The sequence below is a fragment of the Myxocyprinus asiaticus genome, chromosome 25 (assembly GCF_019703515.2).
Source record: "Myxocyprinus asiaticus isolate MX2 ecotype Aquarium Trade chromosome 25, UBuf_Myxa_2, whole genome shotgun sequence".
Classification (NCBI taxonomy): Eukaryota; Metazoa; Chordata; class Actinopteri; order Cypriniformes; family Catostomidae; genus Myxocyprinus; species Myxocyprinus asiaticus.
Genome location: NC_059368.1, coordinates 26505376 through 26528857, shown reverse-complemented (window position 1 = coordinate 26528857; position 23482 = coordinate 26505376). Strand labels below are relative to the sequence as shown.

Genomic DNA, 23482 nt, shown 5'->3' with positions numbered 1-23482 from the left:
AAAAGATATCTAAACAACCTTAAAAACAGATACATTTACTTAAGAGGCAAAATTGTGTAAGATATTTAGAGAGAATATATCTACAAATTTTTTGTATTTTTATATATTTGTTTGTGTGCTTTTCATTTTTTATTTTCTTTGCTAATTTTTCTCTCCCCCACTGGCTCACTTAACAGAGACATTATAATTGCCCCAAATTTACTGACTTTAAAGCCCGATAAAAACGGAAGCAAAAAAGAGATGGCAGGAGGTCAGCTAAGTTCGCCGAGGCATTCCCGAAAAGGCCCTGGCAGGAAAGCTTGTAAACACCGCAAGCCACATGGGACTGATCTGGATACTGTTTGTCAGATCTTTTTATATTTGTGTTTGGCTTGGCTCTATCACAAGAGTGATTATAAAGCTTATCTAGGTAAGCAGAGGCCATGTGATTAGAGGCAGGAAGTATATATGGTACAGGCGTAGAAAGGAGGACTAAGCCAGGGGTGAAAACTGTCTGTATAATCTAATCTGTATAATCTAATCTAAAAAAAGTTCTAAATGGCCAAGAGAAGGTATACTGTTTCCGAACATTCAGAAACCCACGACACTGCTGTGGGAGGCGTTTAGAAGAGCATTTAAATATGAGGACGCTGAGTAAAACCTAACTAATGTGACATTAAAATGTGTTTTCAATTACTTTAAGCCTAATTATATGAGTAGAATTCACATGAGGTCAGTAAAGAAGTTGTTTTAACCACTTGATGATGATTTAAGGTAATATATATGCAGAAGAAAATGTTTAATTTGTCTTGTTTACATTCTGAATTCATGAAGCTAATGCGATAACACGCTATATGCGGCCATAATATGCGTCGATTACGCTCTGTTATTGTGATTTATGATGACACTGATACTACTGCAAATCTGAGTGTATGAAAGTGTAAATGTGCAGAATAAAGAAAAAAGAATAATGATAGAGGGATATCTTACTTTAGACAGATGTTTGAATGGCTTTTGCTGCAGATGGCACATGAGTGAATGGGCACTTGATAGTATTTGAGACTATTTGATTCCTTTAGTAGACAAATTAAAACAAAAAAAATCACATGTCTTTAAGCAAACGATTGTACAGATGTAGGTAAATTTGCACCAGTTCGCTAATAACTCTACACACTGATGTGTTCCTGTTGACTGATTTTGACTGACTGAACAACTTAAACAGAATGAGCTGTTGGCCTCAAGGTTGGTGGAGCTTCAGGTCACACCTAACAATGACATCTACCAATGACAGTAAGAAGGTGCTTTGCAGCCGGTAAGAATTTTTCCTAAAAGTTCGCCCCAGCAAGCTGTTACGAACCACCGAAACGAACGCAAAAACACCTTCTTTTTGGCCAAATTTTGTTCTAAATGACGTCACACCCATTTGTTCTTGTTGAATATCGAGGCCTTAACTGTGCCAGGACACGCGCAGACAAGAACATTTTCAGAGTGAACACATGAACAGTATGCCAAAGCAAAGCACTGGGGTGTGAACATCAGCAGTAAATTCAGATGCACATTATAAATTTCAAACATTCTTTCCTTTTGACAAAGACAATGAGGGGTACTGAACATTTAAACAATGGAGAAATATAAGCCAGCTTGGACAGCTGGCGTCAATGTAATGCAGCAAACTTTACAAACAACAGAGCTGTTCAGTCATGATGTCAATTTGTAGGCAAACTTGAATTTGCCTAAGGTTCCCTTGGAATTTACAATGGGTTTTTAGAATAGTGTTTTTACTTTATGAGTAAAATAAGGCTGTGGTTAATATTACTTGAAGAGACTTTGACGCTTTGTTTTACAGCATATATTACAGTCATACCTCAACTGTTTTTGCAGTTTGGCAAGCATGTAAACTGGCAAATTTGTGATGGTTGTTATTTAACAACTTGATAGCAACTTCCTTAAAAATAAATAAATAAATAAATAATAATAATAATAAAAAAAGGCTGTGTACTTTAAAAAAAAACTTGACATTTTCTTCAAGTAATGTTAGCCACAAACCTTATTTTACTTATAATTCCAAAAAATGCTATTCTAAAAATCCATTAGAAATGCCCAAAAATGCTTGAAAATGCACATTTTCCATCAGGGTTTTAGGACTACAAACTGAACATCATTAGAGGGATATACATCTTTTTGGACACCTGGCACTTAAACATGTGTGGACACCATTCCGTTTCATGACACACAGAATCACTAACCTGTAAATTATCCCTTTGGAATGAAGGAACATAAGGGCTGAAGTGATCTCTGCAGCATAAAACTGTGCTCGTGGCTCTTCAAAACGCCTGACCTTCTGGATGTGGAACATGAGGTCACCACCATTCACAAACTCCATGACAAAGTATAACCTCTCCTGAGAAATGAAGAACAAATATGAGCAAATTTGTAGGTCATACAAATGAAAAAGCAGTGTTGAAAATCACATTATTATGTACATAGAACAAAAGTACATTTTCAAGGGAATAATACTACAGGTACACCAAATTCCAGTCCTTTTTTCATCAGTTTTAAACACTGTAAATCTTTAAGATCTGTGTGAATTTGTGTTCTCTGATAAAGTGCTGTTTTTAATGTACAAAAATATATGATTCAATACAATAAAGATCTATAGCTTCACCTTCAATAGTCAAAAGCTAGCGAGTATTGACGCTGACTACCACCCCTGGAGTCGCAAGTTCGAATCCAGGGCATGCTGAGTGACTCCAGCTAGGTCTCCGAAGCAACCAAATTGGCCCAGTTGCTAGGGAGGGTAGAGTCACATGGGGTAACCTCCTCGTGGTCACGATTAGGGGGTTCTCGCTCTCAATGGGGTGCGTGGTAAGCTGTGCGTGGATCACGGTGAATAGCATGAGCCTCCACGTGCTGGGAGTCTCCACGGTGTCATGCACAACGAGCCACGTGATAAGATGCACGGACTGACGGTCTGAGAAGCGGAGGCAACTGAGACTTGTCCTCCGCCACCCGGATTGAGGCGAGTAACTGTGCAACCACGAGGACTCAATATTCAAAACTTTTTAAAAAAAAAATTCATGAGGTAAAAAATTATGCACCCATTCACTTGCATTTCATAGACCCAAAGAGCCGAAATATTCTTCCAAAAATCTTTGTTTGTGTTCTGCCGTTGAAAGACATTCATACACATCTGGGATGGCATGAGGGTGAGTAAATAGAGAGAATTTTCATTTTTGGGTGAACTATCCCTTTAAGGACTGACAGACTCTGTCACCATTCACTTTCAAAAAAAGTAATGAGAGAGAATGGTAACTGAGACTAACATTCTGCCTAACATCTCTTTTTGTATTCCACAGAAGAAAAAAAATGTCATACAGGTTTGAAACAACATGAGAGTGAGTAAATGAGGAAATAATTTTCCATTTTTGGTTAACTTTCCCTTTCAAAACCAGTAGTGTTTGTGGTCAAGGCCGGTAATGAGTAGGTTGACAGAGGTCTTGCATCACTTCCCTCTAACAGTCCTCCACTTTCACTGTTTGTGTGGTTGTCTGTCTGGCTGCACAGACTTGCAGCTCTGTTTTGCAGATGACATAATGCACGTCTCCTCAGCAGGAAGAACTAATCATGTGCTTCCCTCTACTGTGTACATGTGGTATTGCAACGTGACTACTTTGATTACTGCCAAACTGCCATTTTTGGGTGGCTTTCACTCTGAATGATCCTCAGAGGTTGTATCATTGAAGCAAATTATTTAAAGGTGCACTCAGTAATATTTGTGTTTATAACACGCTGACACCTAATGGTGTAGATGAAATGTCAAGCAAATGCAGTTAGTTGCTGTAATTTTGGCAGCCCTGGAACTGCACCCTGTGATAAAAAAGACATCTAATGCAAAAGATTAAAGATAAAAACCAAGGCAGCTCAGGAATTTCAAACTTTTTCTTTTATCAAGATGTCAAGGAGGTTTTTGCTTAAGAGTTTCCTGGTTGAGTGAGTCATTATTCAACAACACTTGTTTCCTGTTTGTCAGTCAATGGCGGCAGTGGAGACCATATGGCAAATCAATTCTAATTCAGCATGTTCTGGTATGTCTAGAGTGATTTATTCTGGGCTCATGTTTCAGATTATCCACCTGCAACCCTCAGCATAGTAAATTCTGGTGGAATCGAAATCTGTTTATTTTTGTTTTCCTCTACTTTGTGTGGAAGTGCATCCTAAGAATGAACTTAAATGGATAGTTCACCCTACTGAATGAAAAATCTGTTATCATTTACTCATTCTCATGTTGTTCCAACCCATTTGACTTACCTTCTTCGCTTAAACACAATTGGAGATGATAGGCAGAAGGACAGCTTCAGTCATCATTCATTTTCATTGTATGGAAAAAAGTGATTGGTGATTGAGGCTTACATTCTAACATCTCCTTTTGTGTTCCACTGAAGAAAGAAAGTCATATGGGTTTGGAACAATGTGAGGGTGAGTAAGAATTTTACATTTTGCGTGAAATACCCCTTTTAAGGGATCACATAATGAGAAATCAAATCATTGATCTTTTAATTTAAAAGAGTTCAATATACTATGAAAACATATTATGTAATTTTCAGAATTCCTGTCCGAAAACATTATTTATTGAAACGAAGCTGCAGAATGGTTCATACTTTCACAACTTTGTAACATCAGACAGATGAATACTGAAGTCAAGGTGAAGTAACACGCAAGCCCAGACAGAATCTGCGGACAGATATATGTTTTTTTTTGTGTGCAAAAAACTTTACTAATATTATAAGTGAACCTCAAGGAACATTTTAAATAATAAAAAAGGCATGCCATGACCCCTTTAATGAATGACAAATTTCACAATTTTGCAGAAATCTGCAGAGTGCTTTGCATAGTTCTGTGTGCGCAGATTCCATCTGGGCCTGGTAATAAGGACGAAGTAGGATAGATACTATTATTCGTAACACCAGAACAACTAATGATAATAGTCAAATGTGAGAAAGTCCCCCAAATTTTCCCACTACTTTCCAACTTTTTCTGGCTGTGTGTAACACCTGTTGCTCTACATATCATTAAGAAAGAGTGGCTGAAGAGTATTTTAACAAGGTCTCGATCATTTCAGTCTGACCATAATGGAATATGTGAACTGTGTTCAACACAAGTTAAGCTCAATCGACAGCATTTGTGGCATAATATTGATTACTACCAAAAAATGTTTGACTCATCCCTCTTTTTCGTAAAAAACAAAAAACAAAAGCATAAATCGAGGTTACAGTGAGGCACTTACTATGGATTATTTAGGGTTTTAGGGTTTTTTGACATTACATCAACATGGCAATGAAGTTAAATAATTGGCTGTAATTTTACTCAGAAAAGGTTTGTAAGTAATTTTATCACACTAAAATCATGTTAACATGCATATTGTTTATGTCTTGGCTATAATTTTGAAAAAGTTAGAATTTTAATTTTCACAAATTGGCCCCCATTCACTTCCATTGTAAGTGCCTCACTGTAACCCAGATTTTTGCTTTTTTTAAAGAAAAGGAGGGGCAAGTCAAAATAAATTTTTGTGGTAATCAATATTATGCCACAAATGCTGTCAATAGAGCTTAACTAACCTAACCCGGAATATTCCTTTAACAGTTTGTGTGGCACATTTCAACACAATCTTTTGTAAACTTGTCACAAAGTAATGTAGGCGTTGCTAAAAGGTTGTTATTGTAGAATGGCAACAACAACTATAGTTAATTTGACAGCAAACCCACTGCCTGTAAGTAAGTGCAGCAAAGCACAATGACGTATTTCAAATACAAAGAGGGTGCTTACTCTCTTAAGGCCGAAGTATACTTTGGTTGTCCGCATCGCCGAAAGCTCCTCGCACAGTATGCTGACGCAAATTTCTTCATCAACACAGTCTGCAGGCATTTACTGACATTTCTTGTCTGTGCGCATCATTGGCGCATTTGCCTGCCGCTGACTGTACTAAAAGAGTATCACAAAGCAGTCGTATTGTGTATGTGTTGAATGCACTCGTAACATGGTCGACCGTGAAAAATGAAAAACATGACTTCTTTAAAGCCACTTAAACAAGCAATCTTTGACATATGGAGATGTTATAATAAAGTAACTGCTAATGTGATATTACAGACAAATAAAGCTTAATATAAAGGCATTCAAAGTTGCTAATTACCTGTTTACTAGATATTATTTGATAATAAGCTCCGTGAACCTATCTGTGGTTGTGTGTTTGTAAGTGTAAACTCTTACGGCAGTCTGAAAGCAATAGTAGAGCTGTGTGAGGAATGGGTTCTGGTGGGCCAAAGTCAGCACTCTCTTCTCAATCATGGTTGATTCGACATCTTCATCCTGCAGTATGACATCCTTCTTCAGTATTTTCACAGCAAACACCATGTGGTCACTTTTTAGACGGGCCAGCATCACCTACAGACACATATATAACACATCATACATTTCTGTGTTTTGAAAAAGCATGCTTGTTTATGTTTGTTTGGTAACTGGCTTTGAAAAGTCTGACTGAGCTGCTATTGAGATGAAAGTTCTGTAGATATGCTTACACGCAACACTTGCTGATTATCAAACAGTAGTATAGGTCATCTCAGTAGCATTAATGAGATATAGCAGCATGGGTGATACCAGTATGTCTAACCTTGCCAAAGCTGCCTTTCCCCAGCACATGCAAGAAATTGAAGTCCTTCAGACCCACTTTAACAGTCTCTTCCTCAGCCTCATCAAGCATTGTTGGTATCTTTTTACTAGGATCTCGATGCTTTGGTTCGGTAATGTGCATCTGTGAAAAGATATAAAGAAATGTACCCAAAAACAAATTTGCACACATAAACATACAAAAAAGTACATGTAAAAATAATTATCAAAATATTTCAAATAAAGCACTTATTCCCTGATTACAAGGCCTTTTGAGACAATTCTTATGAAGTTACCTTTTGTTTGGAGAGCCTGTCTGCTTGCAAATCAATTTCAGCCAATTTGCTGGCCAGCTCTGCACTGTTCACCCCGCAGTTTGGTGCAACATTCTGTTCACAACGTTTGTGAATGTTCATCTTGCAACCTGGAAAAATCCACACAAAACACAGATGAAAATAACAGTCTTTTAACACAAAGCTACTGTGTTGCATGTAAACCAACGATTCAGGTAAATATATGCTTACTCTTGCAATGGAGACCCTGTTTCATAAGCCCATAAAGGAGAGATCCGCAGTGGTTACAGTATGTCGGAACTCTGTAGTTGTGCTCTTGAAACTGGTGGGGTATGTTGATGCTGAAGCCCTGGCTTGTGCCCTGTGGACAGATGAGTAAGTGGGCAATTGGTCCAGGTGACCAATGACATCATTTTGTTATTACACACATAATGCAAATTTGCATAAATGCAAATTATGGAATCTTACCTCATTCGAAGTTTTCTTCATACGTGGACACTCACTTACAACCAAATCATGGCACTTCTTATGGACCACACATGTGCACACTAATAAGTAATGACACATAAAAGAAGTTAATTTGACAAGCAAAGTTGTGTATGTGTGAATGTTTACATTTTATTACATGGCCCTCTGGAATACTCATAATATTTTGATTGGTCAGTGGCGCCATCTAGCGACCTGATATCTCTGAGTAACAACCGCACATCCGGGGATTAAGATGTATTAGACCGGTCATCTGGGTATTGTGAGTCATCTTTCCTGCTTCTCAGATCACTGTGCGATCTCTACAAGTAAGCTAATAAAATAATTTCAACTCAAATACATTTTTCATGTTGTGCATTTATTTACAAGTAGTCTTGTAATTGGCTGGATAATGAGGAGTCAGATGGTAATTAAAAAAAAAAAAATACAGACAGAATGCTGATGCAAACCGGAGATGGATTTCAGCTGTTTAGCGATTTATTTCTTCTAACAAAATTACATAATTTCAGTGCAAATCAATATTTTATGTCCATTTATGTATTTATTTGCATCATAGCCATGTAATAAGCATCGGGTCTGACTGTACATTATCCCTACTTATTCCTTGTATGTGCCAAAATAATTAAAGAGTAGCTATTTGCACTAAGTGCAAACAGCACTGGCTACATAGCGCAGCTATTTTGCACCTCTATATTCTGATGGAATCAGACAAAACGACAACAAAAATACAACTCTGTCAAAGAACTGGCTTGAAAAATTGCAAAAAACAAACATTTGGGGCAATATTATGCCACTGCCAACCTTACTCACCCTGGCATTGATATCCTTGCTTTCCAAATACACCCCTAGGAAAAAATTTAATTTAAGTTAAATATGCAGAATAAATATAACCACGTGCCAGATAATGAATGTGGCTGACTTTATTAGTTTGCTTGTATGTGCATGAAGGCATGCTCTCTGTGTAAGCCTCACCAGATGAAGTTTTTGCAATGACAGCAAAAAGTGGGCTGGGGAAGGAAGGTTGCCATAAATTTATGTCCATTGACTTGGTGGACCTTTCTTCTTTTTAAAGCTTTTTGGTGTTTTCTAGTAAACCGTTTATGGTTCCTCAAACGATTTTCTACAGCTTCATCTGAAATTCACAGCAACACACTGTAAAAATGTTTGTCAGGCAACCTAAACATTGTGCTTTATGTGGTAACATCTAAATTGATTGTTTTTACTTGGTTTTCAATAAAATAAAATAAAATATTGTTTAATAAGAAAGAATCAACCTGATTACATCAGGTTACACCAACGAAAGAAATTTTAATGATCAAATCAGACTAGTTTCTTAAAGGGATAGTTCACCCAAAAATGAAAATTCTCTCATGATTTACTTACCTTTAAGCCATCCCAGATATGTATGACTTTCCTTCTTCAGCAGAACCAAAGTGAAGATTTTTATAAGCAGATCTCAGCTCAGTTTGTCCATACAATGCGTGTAAATGGGTGCCACTGCTGACTGTTTGACGGTCCAAAAGGCATATTAAAAGTAATCCACATGACTACAGATGATTAATTAATGTCTTCTGAAGCAAACTGATAGGTTTGTGTAAAAAATAAATCGATAATTAAAACTTTATTAACTTTAAAATATTTGCTTTTTTGCAATGGCGCATTCACGTGAGAAGTCAGAAGCACGCGCTTTGTATACAACAGAGGAACAAACCTCTGTTAGTTCATTGCAAACAGCAATCCAGCGCTGGCCAGAAGCATCGATTTAAAGTCAAAAATGTTTTAATTATCGATTTGTTTCTTACACCAACCTATGGGTTTGCTACAGAAGACATTAACTGATCGATCGGAGTCGTGTGGATTAAATTTATGCTGCCTAAATATGCCTTTTGGACCATCAAACAGCCAGGATCTTGATGGCACCCATTTACATGCATTGTATGGACAAACTGAGCTGAAATCTGCTTCAAAAAATCTTCACTTCGGTTCTGCTGAAGAAGGAAAGTCATACATATCTGGGATGGCTTAAGGTAAGTAAATCATGAGAGGATTTTAATTTTTGGGTGAACTAACCCTTTAAGGTAAAACAGCACATTCTCAATTTTATATAAGCACAGTTAAACTGCAAACTAAATTAAGCATAAAGTTATTTTGTTGTTAAGTGTTAACACATTAACAAGAAGAGTTAATTGTTGTAGGGAAGTAGTGCAACAGGGAAATAAATACAGGATAAAATCTGAATAAACTATTAATAGCATATGAAAAACAGCTAACCATCTGTAAAGGAGCCGGTGAGAGAGATGGAGATATACACACTTCCCTCTGGTTCCAGATTCACCTAAAGAGGAGATGTCCAGTGAGTTATTACTTAACACTTTATTTGAGCTCACTACAACAACTGTAAACTGATAAACACAGACCTGACAAAGGGCACAAAAAAAAAAAAAAAAAAAATTTCAAAAGAAGCATCAGACATTCATGTCTATTAGCTAAATTTATATATTTTTTAAAAATGTTTTGTGAGTGGAAAGAAGGATGTGGTTACTTGAAAACTATGACAGGTCACAGCAGACAACTGATTTGGAATAAAAGAAAAATGATGTGAGCTTTTATTGATTCTCTGTACAAGCGAATGCTTATTTGGTACAGAACATCAAATTTAACTGCAGCACACTTACCCAGACAAAATGCCACGTCTCTGTGTATCTCTTTACATCTCACTATCTCAGTCATTCTACTGTATTTTGGAATCTCAGTAATTTTCTCTGTCTATCATATAGCTTGCGCAGCAATGTGGGAGGAATTCCCGAAACACGAGGTAAGACAAGGAAAGCAGGACAAGCTGGTTAAGGGAGTCAAGTTTGTAGCACGCACCACAAAGCACAACAAACACTTAAGAGACCCAAGCAACCAACAGAATCAAAGTATAATTGTTTTTCCCGATTAATATTTTTTATTGATTCGTACATATAACAAAGAAAAATAAAAAATATATACACTGAATTAACATTTAACCCCCACTATTACCCCTCCCCAATCACCAACCCCACACTGACCCTCAACGAACATCCCTGTGGTCACATATAAATACACACACACACACACACAAAATTATATATATATATATATATATATATATATAATAATCATACACATTTAAAACTATACTTCTCTCTCCACAGCCCCTCCCTGAGAGTCCCCCAGAAATGTCAAATAACTGCCCCATTTCCCATCAAACAAATCCCAGATTCCCAGCCTTCTACATGACACCACCTCGAAAGGTGCTACCCTCCCCATCTCCGCGCACCACTGAGGGCGCTCCAGCTGACTTCCCTCCCCTTAAAATAATCTGTCTGCCTATCATAACACTGGTCAGGACCCAATTTTGTATGTGTTTATCCCCTATATTGATGACCGCTCCATCGCCTAAAATACAGAGTCTAGGGCTAAATGAAATTTGAGTGCCCAATACGTCACACATAAAACTCTGAACCTTCAACCAAAATTCTTGGATCTTAACACACCACCAAAAACCATGGGTTGTGTCTCCATCTTCTGATTGGCATCGCCAGCAGGTGGGTGTGTCTTTAAGACCAAGCCTATACAATCTAGAGGGGGTCCAGTAGAATCTATGTAAAATCTTGAATTGCATAAGGTGCACCCTTGCATCTCTAGATACAGACTTGACATTTTTTAGAATCCTAGTCCACACTCCCTCCTCCAATACCAAGTTTAAATCTTTCTCCAATAATCTCTTGATAGAAGTTAAAGCTCCGTCCCCCAGACTCTGAATTAGCAGGGAGTTATACACTGATGTCTTATGACCTTTTCCAAAAGCAGTAATCACCACTCCCGGAGTATCTGCCACTTTAGCGAGGTGTATGCTACTCCCAAAAATAGTACAGAGCAGATGGTGCAGCTGTAAATACCTAAAGAACTGACATCTGGGAATCCCAAAATGTTGAACCAAATTTTCGAAGGATCTCAACACTCCACTCTCATATAGGTCACTGAGCATATTAACCTCCCTCACAATCCACTCTGACCAGCAAAAAGGGGACTTATTAATACATAATTTTAGGTTCGAGGCAACATTTAAATAAATGTCCGACATAAACACTGGACACTTTTGTCCATACCGAGTGCAAATGCGAGATAACGGGGTATAACTTAACTTCTCCGATTAGTTTGACAGAAAGGCTTTGCAATGGCGAAATAGGGGCAAGAACTTCCTGTTCAATACAAAACCAGGGAGGGGCTCTCTCGGGTGGAAGCGACAAATGAGCCAAATGTCTGAGACTGAATGCATAATAATAAAACTAAATCTTGGGTAGGCCTAGTTCACCTTTGTCAATCAGCCTATGTCATTTATTGAAATGTAATCTGGGACGCTTACCATTCCAAATGAAGGACTTCGCTATGCTATCAAATTGCTTGAGATAAGAGAGGGGGACATCTACAGGAAGAGACTGTAGCAGGTAGTTGAATTTTGGAATACAATTCATTTTAATAACATTAACCTTCCCAATCATAGATACATGTAATGAAGCCCACCTGCCCACATAGCTCAAAAACCTTTTTATTAAGGGGTCAAAATTAACTCTAACTAAATCACACAAATTTGCTGGGAATAAAATGCCCAAATACTTAATGCCCTGTTTGGGCTACTGGAAGGTGCCCAGCTGAAAAGCCGTTACTTGGCAGTACGCTGTCAGAGCCAAAGCTTTGGATTTAAAACAACTGACTCTCTATCCTGAGAACTTAGAAAAGGAATGAATAATTCTGTGGAGGCAAGGCATAGATCTAGTGAGGTCGGAGACGAATAATAAAATATGATCTGTGTAAATCAAAAGCTTTTGCGCCATACCTCCTGCCACCACCCCTGGAAAATCATCTTCCTTTCTTATCACGGATGCTAATAGTTCCAGGGCAAGACAGAACAATAATGGGGAAAGAGGGCAACCCTGCCGGGTGCCCCTATCCAGAGTAAAATAATCTGAAATTAATAAATTTGTTTGTACTGCCACTAACGGGTGTCTCTAAAGTAACTTAATCCCTCCAATAAAAATATTCTTGAACCCATATATTTCCATATAATCTTAAAAAGATAATCCCATTCTACCATATTAAACGCATTTACGGTGTAAAGTGAGATGGCAGCGACTAGAGTCTGATCATTTGCTACTGACCACATGATATTGATGAAACGCCTAATGTTATCAGAAGAGCTGCGGCCCTGAATAAACCCCACCTGATCTATATGTATAAGAGATGTCATAACTTTACTTAATCGGTTAACCAAAATTTTGGACCATATTTTTATGACTAGATCGATCAGGGAAACTGGCCGGTAACTTTTACACTCACTTGGATCTTTATCCTTTTTTAAGTATCAGACTGATCCGGGCTTGTGTCATGGCTGGCAGAAGATTTCCATTCTTTAATGATTCTGTATAAAATTCTAACAAAAGTGGAGCCAGTTCTGTAGCATAAGATCTACAAAAAATCAGCGGCAAAGCCGTCTTGCCCCGGAGCCTTACCTGTAGTCAAGGCTTAATTACCTCGCCAAGCTCCTCCAAGTTAACTCAGAATAGAGAATTTCTTTGCTCAGTCATCAGTTTAGGGGGTTCTAATGGTTCCACAAAGTTTCTAATATCTTCAAAAGTAGACGAAGATGTGGAACTATAGAGATCAAGATAGAATTCTTTAAAAGCATTATTAATATCAATGGCCGAGGTAAATATTTTTCCACCAACAGATTTCACTGAGGGAATGGTAGAAAAAGACTCTCTTTGCTTTATATATCTAGCCAAAAGCTTCCCTGCATTGTCCCTTGACTCAAAGTATGATTGTCTTGCCCGGAATAGCCAAAACTCCACCTTCCGCAACAAAATAGTATTATATCTGTATTTCAATCGGGTCAATTCTCTGAGGCCATCAGACGACATTCTGCACTTCAGCACTGCTTCTGCACTTTTAATATTCCCTTCCAACAGATTAAATGAGGGAGTTAGATATATATAAAAAAATCTATTCTAGAATAAATCTTATGGACTGATGAAAAAAATGTATAGTCCCTACCAGATGGGTTCAAAAGTCTCCAAATATCTGTAAGACCACGATTTTTACACATCCTGTGAAGCATCAATGTTGCTCTAGGGCAGGGGTGTCAAACTCGGTTCCTGGAGGGCCACAGTCCAGCAGAGTTTAGCTCCAATCCTAATTAAACACACCTGAAGCATTTAATCAAGGTCTTCAGGAGTGCTTGAAGATTACAAGGAGGCATTTTGGAGCAGGGCTGGAACTAAACTCTGCAGAGCTGTGGCCCTCCAGGAACTGAGTTTGACAACTGTGCTCTAGGGGGCTTACACACTTTTGCTTCACTATGATCAAGGACCATCAATAGATTAAAGTCTCTTCCCAATATTATATCATGAGGTGTGCCAGTGGCTTGCAAAATCCCTTCAAGATCTATAAAAAAGCCCTGATCATCAGCGTTAGGTACGTAAATATTAGCCATAAATCAAAGTTTGCCCCTGAATTTCTGCTAAAACAATAATGACTCTTCCTAATTTATCTTTAATCTGTTTGAGACATTTTAATTGTAGGTGCTTACTTATCAGTATAATGACTCCCCTGCTCTTACTTGAGCCAGCACTAAAGAAAACATGTCCACCCCATATCTTCCCAAATTTATCAGCTGCCTGCGGGGAAAGATGTGTTTCTTGAAGAAACACTATATCATATTTCTTACGTTTGAGAAATAACCTTCCTTCTTTTTATGGGGTGCCCCAACCCATTCACATTCCACGTGGAGAGAGACAATCCACTCATATTAACATTTGACATTTTGACATATAAAATAAAAATAGATTGTGTGTCAAAAATAAAATTATAAAGACCACATTCCAACATAAGTGTAACAATCAAACCCCAAACTTCCCCCCAAACCAAACAAACAGAAAAAAGAAAAACGTGCGCATTAACCCCACGCACGATAGCGCCAACTGGCGTCCATCCCTCTAAACTCCAACAGTCCATGTACAGTGCATCCGGAAAGTATTCACAGCGCTTCACTTTTTCCACATTCTGTTATGTTATAGTCTTATTCCAAAATGGATTAAATTCATTATTTTCCTCAAAATTCTGCAAACAATACCCCATAATGACAATGTGAAAGAAGTTTGTTTGAAATCTTTGCAAATTTATTAAAAATAAAAACAAAACAAAAATCACATGTACATAAGTATTCACAGCCTTTGCCATGACACTAAAAATTGAGCTCAGGTGCATCCTGTTTCCACTGATCATCCTTGAGATGTTTCTACAACTTGATTGGAGTCCACCTGTGGTAAATTCAGTTGATTGGACATGATTTGGAAAGGCACACACCTGTCTATATAAGGTCCCACAGTTAACAGTGCATGTCAGAGCACAAACCAAGCCTTGAAGTCCAAGGAATTGTCTGTAGACCTCCGAGACAGGATTGTATTGAGGCACAGATCTGGGGAAGGGTACAGAAAAATGCCTGCAGCATTGAAGGTCCCAGTGAGCACAGTGGCCTCCATCATCCGTAAATGGAAGAAGTTTGGAACCACCAGGACTCTTCCTAGAGCTGGCCGCCTGGCCAAACTGAGCGATCGGGGGAGAAGGGCCTTAGTCAGGGAGGTGACCAAGAACCCGATGGTCACTCTGACAGAGCTCCAGCATTTCTCTGTGGAGAGAGGAGAACCTTCCAGAAGAACAACCATCTCTGCAGCACTCCACCAATCAGGCCTCTATGGTAGAGTGGCCAGACGGAAGCCACTCCTCAGTAAAAGGCACATGACAGCCCGCCTGGAGTTTGCCAAAAGGCACCTGAAGGACTCTCAGACCATGAGAAACAAAGATTGAACTCTTTGGCCTGAATGGCAAGCGTTATGTCTGGAGGAAACCAGGCACCACTCATCACCTGGCCAATACCATCCGTACAGTGAAGCATGGTGGTGGCAGCATCATGCTGTGGGGATGTTTTTCAGCGGCAGGAACTGGGAGACTAGTCAGGATTGAGGGAAAGATGAATGCAGCAATGTACAGAGACTTCCTTGATGAAAACCTGCTCCAGAGTGCTCTGGACCTCAGACTGGGGCGAAGGTTCATCTTCCAACAGGACAACGACCCTAAGCACACAGCCAAGATAACAAAGGAGTGGCTCCGGGACAACTCTGTGAATGTCCTTGAGTGGCCCAGTCAGAGCCCAGACTTGAACCCGATTGAACATTACTGGAGAGATCTGAAAATGGCTGTGCACCGATGCTCCCCATCCAACCTGATGGAGCTTGAGAGGTCCTGCAAAGAAGAATGGGAGAAACTGCCCAAAAATAGGTGTGCCAAGCTTGTAGCATCATACTCAAAAAGACTTGAGGCTGTAATTGGTGCCAAAGGTGCTTCAACAAAGTATTGAGCAAAGGCTGTGAATACTTATGTACATGTGATTTTTTGTTTCTTTTTTTCTTTTTAATAAATTTGCAAAGATTTCAAACAAACTTCTTTCACATTGTCATTATGGGGTATTGTTTGTAGAATTTTGAGGAAAATAATGAATTTAATCCATTTTGGAATAAGGCTGTAACATAACTAAATGTGGAAAAAGTGAAGCGCTGTGAATACTTTCCGGATGCACTGTACACCTACGAGAGCCCCCATGACAACTTTGCCATCGGATTGCTCAAGTCTGGGGTTTCTATACAAATTTTGTGAGACAGAATTACCCAACAGAAGATAATCTTTAAAACAAACTCCAGCCAATAGGTGGAATAAACACAAAGAACATGTAGATTCATCCACATAACTGTCCCGAAGGTGTGTTCCTCCAAAAAGCAAGCTCCAACCGCTAGCGGAACCAGCAAAAAAATTAAAAAATGCCGTTCAGTTTCCTCGGGCAGTCAAATGAATGTTCAGTGAGCCGGCTCATTCGACTGCTACATGAGTGCAACAAATGACCTATTCACTCCAATGTCCTGCAAGAAATCCTCCACAAAACAAACTCCAACCAATTGGAGGCATAAGCACAAAGAACATGCAGATTCATCCACAACACTGTCCCGAAGGAGTGCCACTATACAAAACAACTCCAGCCACTATGCGGAACCAGCACAAAAAGAAACAAAAAAGTGAATGTTCAGTGAGTCGGTCCACTTGGCTGCAACATGAGTACCACAAAATAACTTACTCAGTCCATTGACTTTATGAAGGACATTGCTTGCTGGGGACATGTAAATATTTTGTGGCCATCCTTAGAATCTATTATCAATTTGGCTTGGAACATCAGTGCAAAAGCGACCTTCCGTTGATGTAAGAGTTTCTTGCATTCCTTGAATCGATCACGTTCCTCTCTTGTCGAATTCGCAAAGTCTGGGAACAAGAAAATACTGTGGTTCTTCCAAGAAAGCCTTCCTTTACTCCTCGCCTCGCGCAACATGAGATCTTTATCGGATGTTTTATCTCTTATCGGAAATTTGGCCAGAATTGATTGGGGCCTGTCTCCCTCAGCGGATCGCCGAGCCGGAACCCTGTGAGCTCGCTTGATTTCCAGCTTATGGCCTGCAATGTCGAGCAGACTCGGGAAGAGCCCGTCCAGGAATTTCACCATATCCTGACCATCTTCGTCCTCAGGAATTCCAACAATTCGGTTGTTATTCTGCCTGTTACGGTTCTCCAAGTCCTCCAACTTCTCCCAGATGTGCTCCAAATCCACCTTTGTCGCTAGCAGATTAGCAGCTAATTCCCTCTCCGATGACTCCAGATAATCGATCCATTTCTCAACATCCCCCACTCTTGTAACCACCTCAGTGAATTTCATCTCCATAGCAGTGATCGATTGACATATTACAGCAAGATCCTCCAAGTCAGCAACGGCCTTCATCAGCATTGCCAACATGTTCAACAATTCTCGCCAAAATTCCCTCACTTCTCTGGCCAAATCGGCTCCCGGGCTTGCGGCCTGCTGCTCAAGGGAGTCAGCTTGAGCATGTGTCTTTTAATGTCTCCAGAGCCCGAGGATTTTGAATTCTTTGACATATTGTCTTCCTAGAACAGTTAAGGATCAGGGTGTGTTGAATCTCACTGGTTTATGATATAAAAAGTATTAAAACTAGCAAAATGCGCAGAGCTCACCATTCACATGTCCGAACCTCGCATGCCGTCAATCCTGTCTCATCAAAGTATAAAATTAAGACAAACATAGAATCTCATAAGGCACTTATAATCATCTAAAATATATGACTAAAAAAAGGTTAAGTAAACTTGGAACTATGCTACACAAAACATACATTTTATGTTGACTAAGCAACATATAGTATACAGTATGTAATTCAGAAGGAATGCAAACATTAATAATACTTTCTTTACAAATATCTTAGCTATGAAGCCCGTTCATGACAGCCACACCAGCCACCCCAAAACAGTTATGTTTGACAGCTGCCTTTAAAATCACACATCAAACCACACAACCATTATAAAAACATTATGTCAAGATACTTAGTCATACTACATTGTAGTGACATAGGGGGAAATTGATACTGTATGTACAGTATAGGACATGAAATGAAAGATTTAACGGGAGATATAAGGGGTGAAGACAGGACTTCAGTTAGTGTTTTTGAGCAACATGTCTCAAGTACAAAGTGAGAGAATCACCCTAGCAAACTAGTTCAGTGTAATTTAACATTTCCACTGACAACAACTCTCATCTATTCATCATGTTATTCTAAATATGTATTAGTAAGTCATGGAATGACAAATGGTTAAATGGTGAGATAATCCACAGGTCAGGTGTACTGTAGTAAAAGTTACATAACATAAATACACGTTAACTTTCCTTACTGTTCTAAAGAAGCAAAGCTAAAGAATCACCAACACATTTTCTGTAATCTAAATGTAAATGTAAGTTTAAAATGTGCAGTAAAAGTGACTTGAAACTGCTTAGCAGAATATTCTAAAGTTCTAACACAAACCAAATAAGGCCTTCACTGTAAAAATGTTTTTTTTTTTTTTTTTTTTTTTTTGTATGTGATTTTTGTGGTAACATTTAAATTAACTAATCTGATTCCAGTGAAAAACCTTAATCTGAACAAATCAACCTGACAAATTAGTTTAAAAAAATAAATTGAAAAAAAGTAATGGGTTAGATCAAGTGAAATACAGTTGAAGTCAGAATTTTACATACACCTTAGCCAAACTTAAACTCAGTTTTTCACAATTGCTGACATTTAATCGTAGAAAATTTTCCCTGTCTTAGGTCAGTTAGGATCACTAATTTATTTTACTTTATTTACATACACTTTGTTAATATATGGTAGAATTGCCTTTAAATTATTTAACTTGGGTCAAATGTTTTGGGTAGCCTTCCACAAGCTTCTCACAATAACTTCCAGAAATGTTGGCCTATTGCTCCAGACAGAACTGGTGTAACTGAGTCAGGTTAGTAGGCCTCCTTGTTTGCACACGCTTTTTCAGTTCTGCCCACAAATTTTCAATCGGATTGAGGTCAGGGCTTTGTGATGGCCACTCCAATATCTTGACTTTGTTGTCCTTAAGCCACTTTGGAGGTATGCTTGGGGTTATTGTCCTTTTGGAAGACCCATTTGCGACCGAGCTTTAACTTCTTGGCTGATGTCTTGAGATGTTGCTTTAATATATCCACATAATTTTCCTTCCTCATGATGCCGTTTATTTTGTGAAGTGCACCAGTTCCCCCTGCAGCAAAACACCTCCACAACATGATGCTGCCACCCCCATGCTTCACAGTTGGGATGGTGTTCTTCGGCTTGCAAGCCTCCCCCTTTTATTTCCAAACATAACGATGGTCATTATGGCCAAAAAGTTACATTTTTGTTTCATTAGACCAGAGAAAATTTCTCCAAAAAGTAAGATCTTTGTCCCTATGTGCACTTGCAAATGGTAGTCTGGTTTTTTAAGGCAGTTTTGGAGCAGTGGCTTCTTCATTGCTGAGCAGCCTTTCAGGTTATGTCGATATTGGACTCATTTTACTGTGGATATAGATACTTGTCCACCTGCTTCCTCCAGCATCTTCATAAGGTCCTTTGTTGTTGTTCTGGGATTGATTTGCACTTTTCACACCAAACTACGTTCATCTCTGGGAGACAGAATGCATCTCCTTCCTGATGAACGTGGTACCTTCAGGTGTTTGGAAATTGCTCCCAAGGATGAACCAGACTTGTGGAGGTCCACAATTATTTTTTCTGAGGTCTTCGCTGATTTCTTTTGATTTTTCCATGATGTCAAGCAAAGAGGCACTAAGTTTGAAAGTAGGCCATCCACAGGTACACCTCCAATTGACTCCAATTAGCCTATCAGAAGCTAATTGGTTAATTGTCTAAAGGCTTGACATAATTTTCTGGAATTATCCAAGCTGCTTAAAGGTACAGTTAACTTAATGTATGTAAACTTCTGACCCACTGGAATTGTGATATATTCAATTAAAAGTGAAACAATCTGTCTGTAAACAATTGTTGGAAAAATTACTTGTGTCATGCACAAATAGATGTTTTAAAAGACTTGCCAAAACTATAGTTTGCTAATATGAAATCTGTGGAGTGTTTAAAAAGTGACTTCAACCTAAGTGGATGTAAACTTCTGACTTCAACTATAGATCCTTCAGGTAACATTTGCACTTTTTATCTTTTTCACCAAACAGTTTCATAAATGTTAATGGATTCCTAATCCATGTGTAATTTTAAGCGTGTTTTTGCATTAAGCACAATGACTTTATTGACATGCACCATCATTGTGGCCTGCATCCCCAGCATTTTTAGAAAAAACAAACTCTATAATCAGATATATATATATATATATATATATATATATAATCATTCCTTTACAAAGGCTTGTGCAAATTGAGCCTGTCAGAAACTACATTTGAGTACTTGGACTGCAGGAAAAGCAAACATATCAAACAACACATCACAGTTTAGCATTTCACCAAAGATCAAACTGGCTCTCAGAGTTTCCGTGATGCATGGTGGGGTGCAGCGTGTGGTTTTGTGCATGGCCTACTTAATGCACAAGTGAAAGAGACAGGACCCTCAAACATTCAAAGTAACAGACCTGCATGTATTACAGCAGTATCAGGAAAGAGAAAAAAAAGGATGTTCTTGTGGCATTGATGGTTTACACATCTCTCATACTCATTTCATCTGCAAATGTATCTCATACAGTAGGATATTGAATGTTAAAGGAATAGTTCACCCAAAAATGAAAAATCTCAAATTTACTCACCCTCATACCATCCCAGATGTGTATGGCTTTCTTTCTTCTGAAGCAGAAACAAAGATTTTTAGAAGAATATCTTAGCTCTGTAGGTCCATACAATGCAAGTGAATGGTTACTAAAACTTTAAATCTCACATCTTTGACATGCACAGAGCGTTAGATGGCACTAGGAAGTGTAATCAAGCTTGAAATCATGATCACCAAGGAGACTGCTGATGTCGTGATTTACAGTGAAATAGTAGTTACATTTTAGTCTGTTCTCATCCACACCTATCATATCACTTCTAAAGATGTGCGCTTCGTCCCCACATACAGTATGACAAAAAGAGTATGTCAATGGAGTAGTATGTCCGAATCCTAAGGAGTCAAAAAGCAGTAAGCGAGAAATACCTGGATGACCTACTGCACTATTTCCGGCGAGATTCTGATGTGCGGATCGACTGGACACTTTACGATCACATAATAATCCCTCGGGAGCTGAGGCAATGTCACATTCAAATGCTGGATTTAAAAGAATGGAAGTGAACTGTGAGTCAGATGGCTCTCCTCAACAATAAATGATATACAGTATACTGTTTAAACACCACAACATTCATCTGAGATGATATCCTTCTCACCACAGTTGTACAGAGCAGTTATCTGAGTTACCATAGACTTTGTCAGTAGAACTGCCGCTAACTGGATGTTTTTTATTTTTGGCACAATTCTGAGTAAATTCTAGAGACTGTTGTGTGTGAAAATCCCAGGAGATCAGCAGTTACAGAAATACTCAAACCAGCCCATCTGGCACCAACAATCATCCATGCGATTGTGTAATCAGTCAATCGTGTAGCAGCAGTGTATAAAATCATGCAGATACTGGTCAGGAGCTTCAGTTAATGTTCACATAATCAATCAGAATGGGGACAATATGGACCTTGGCATGATTGTTGGTGCCAGACGGGCTGGTTTGAGTATTTCTGTAACTGCTGATCTCCTGGGATTTTTACGCACAACAGACACCAAATGGTGCCAAAAACAAAAAACATCCAGTGAGCGGCAGTTCTGTGGACGGAAACGCCTTGATGATGAGGTCAACAGAGAATGACCAGACTGGATCAAACTGACAAAGTCTACTTTAACTCAGATAACTGCTCTGTACAATTGTAGTGAGAAGAATATCATCTCAGAATGCTATCCTGAGATGCAGGTTGGTGCTGTTTTGTCAGCATGAGGGGGACCTACACAATAGTAGGCAGGTCGTTTTAATATGGTGGCTGATCGGTGTATATATAAAGAAAGTTGTTCTTTGTGCTTAAATGGTACTTGGTTATTGGTTATTGTTATTACACCATATATTCAGGTCATGGGTCAATACCCACGCACCCAAATGAAGTATGTTCGAAATCGATTCTTCTCGCATCCACACCTAAAGTACATACTGTTTTACCAGACGAGAAGTGTGCCCTTCATCAAATACAGGACATATTGTCACAGTACATGGTTTCAGATTGTAGTCGTATGGATTACTTTTGTGCTGCCTTTATGTGCTTTTTGGAGCTTCAAAGTTTTGGTCACCATTCACTTGCATTGTATGAACCTACAGAGCTGAGATATTCTTCTAAAAATCTTAATTTGTGTTCAGCAGAAGAAAGAAAGTAATACACATCCGGGATGGCATAATAATTATAATGGTATAACCATAATTCTATTATAGAGTAAAACTCACCCATCCCTCAAATGTTTGTCTTGTGTTTGATGTCTTTATTAGCTCCTCAAGATGGATTCTGCAATTAGCCACAAAATCGTCATATCCTATTGGGGTGCTGTGGAAAACAGCTAATTCCATCTCTTTGCCATTGGAGATGTATGGGCAGAATTCATTATTGAAGGTCGGTTTGCTTGTCTTCGATTGTGTGGCAGTTTGTCCAACTTTCACATCGTCTACTTTCACGATTATGTAAGGATCCAGGTGGGCTTTCCTTTGAAAGGTGTGCCGAGTTGAAAAAGTAGTTGGTTTCAAATCCACCGCCTCCCTTATAATAAGCCTCAAGTACCCATTGAATTTCATAGTTGCAGCTCCAATCTTCAGTATTCGATACACGTAATCGAAACAAAATAGCAAATATGTGCAGTTCTTATTTAAATGAACTAATAATAAGGGTCAACACGACGTTCCAGAAGAGATCATTTCAATTCACGATAAATATGCTGCTCAAATATAGATGCGCATCGAATTTTGTGTGCAACATAAAACAAGTCTAGGAACATAAAACAAAATCTCTCTCTCTCGCTCTCTCTCTCTCTCTTGCGCTCTCTCTCTCTCGCTCTCTCAATCTCTCTCTCTCTCTCTCTCTCTCTCTCTCTCTCTCTCAATCTCTCTCGCTCTCTCAATCTCTCTCGCTCTCTCTCTCTCAATCTCTCTCTCTTGCGCTCTCTCTCGCTCTCTCAATCTCTCTTGCGCGCTCTCTCTCTCGCTCTCTCAATCTCTCTCGCTCTCTCTCTCTCAATCTCTCTCTCTTGCGCTCTCTCAATCTCTCTTGCGCTCTCTCTCTCTCGCTCTCTCAATCTCTCTCGCTCTCTCTCTCTTGCGCTCTCTCTCTCTCGCAATCTCTCTCGCTCTCTCTCTCTCAATCTCTCTCGCTCTTTCTCTCTCTCTTTCTTGCGCTCTCTCTCGCTCTCTCGCTCTCTCTCTATCTCTCTCTCTCTCGCTCTCTCTCTCTTTCTTGCGCTCTCTCTCTCTCTCTCGCTCTCTCTCTCAATCTCTCTCGCTCTCTCTCTCTCTCTCTGTGTGTGTAGTAGTTAGTATGCGCTGAG

At 39.0% G+C, this 23482-nt stretch overlaps 1 protein-coding gene across 2 annotated transcripts in view; it reads right to left on the bottom strand.

Moving 5' to 3' along the window:
- LOC127416410 (protein kinase C eta type-like) overlaps window positions 1-22949 on the bottom strand; it is a 36483-nt gene extending 13534 nt beyond the window's left edge. The window contains exons 1-11 of one of the 2 annotated variants that reach the window (XM_051655765.1): window positions 22395-22949; window positions 9961-9990; window positions 9690-9753; window positions 8391-8550; window positions 8229-8263; window positions 7401-7480; window positions 7164-7293; window positions 6936-7063; window positions 6644-6784; window positions 6244-6417; window positions 2226-2380 (exon numbers count right to left, since the gene is read on the bottom strand). In XM_051655765.1, coding sequence (XP_051511725.1) covers window positions 2226-2380; window positions 6244-6417; window positions 6644-6784; window positions 6936-7063; window positions 7164-7293; window positions 7401-7480; window positions 8229-8263; window positions 8391-8550; window positions 9690-9753; window positions 9961-9990; window positions 22395-22736 — 1439 coding nt within the window. In that variant the 5' untranslated portion in view covers window positions 22737-22949. The remainder of the gene's footprint in view (window positions 1-2225; window positions 2381-6243; window positions 6418-6643; window positions 6785-6935; window positions 7064-7163; window positions 7294-7400; window positions 7481-8228; window positions 8264-8390; window positions 8551-9689; window positions 9754-9960; window positions 9991-22394) is intronic. The other variant, XM_051655766.1, reaches the window with a different exon arrangement.
- Window positions 22950-23482: the final 533 nt, after the last annotated feature.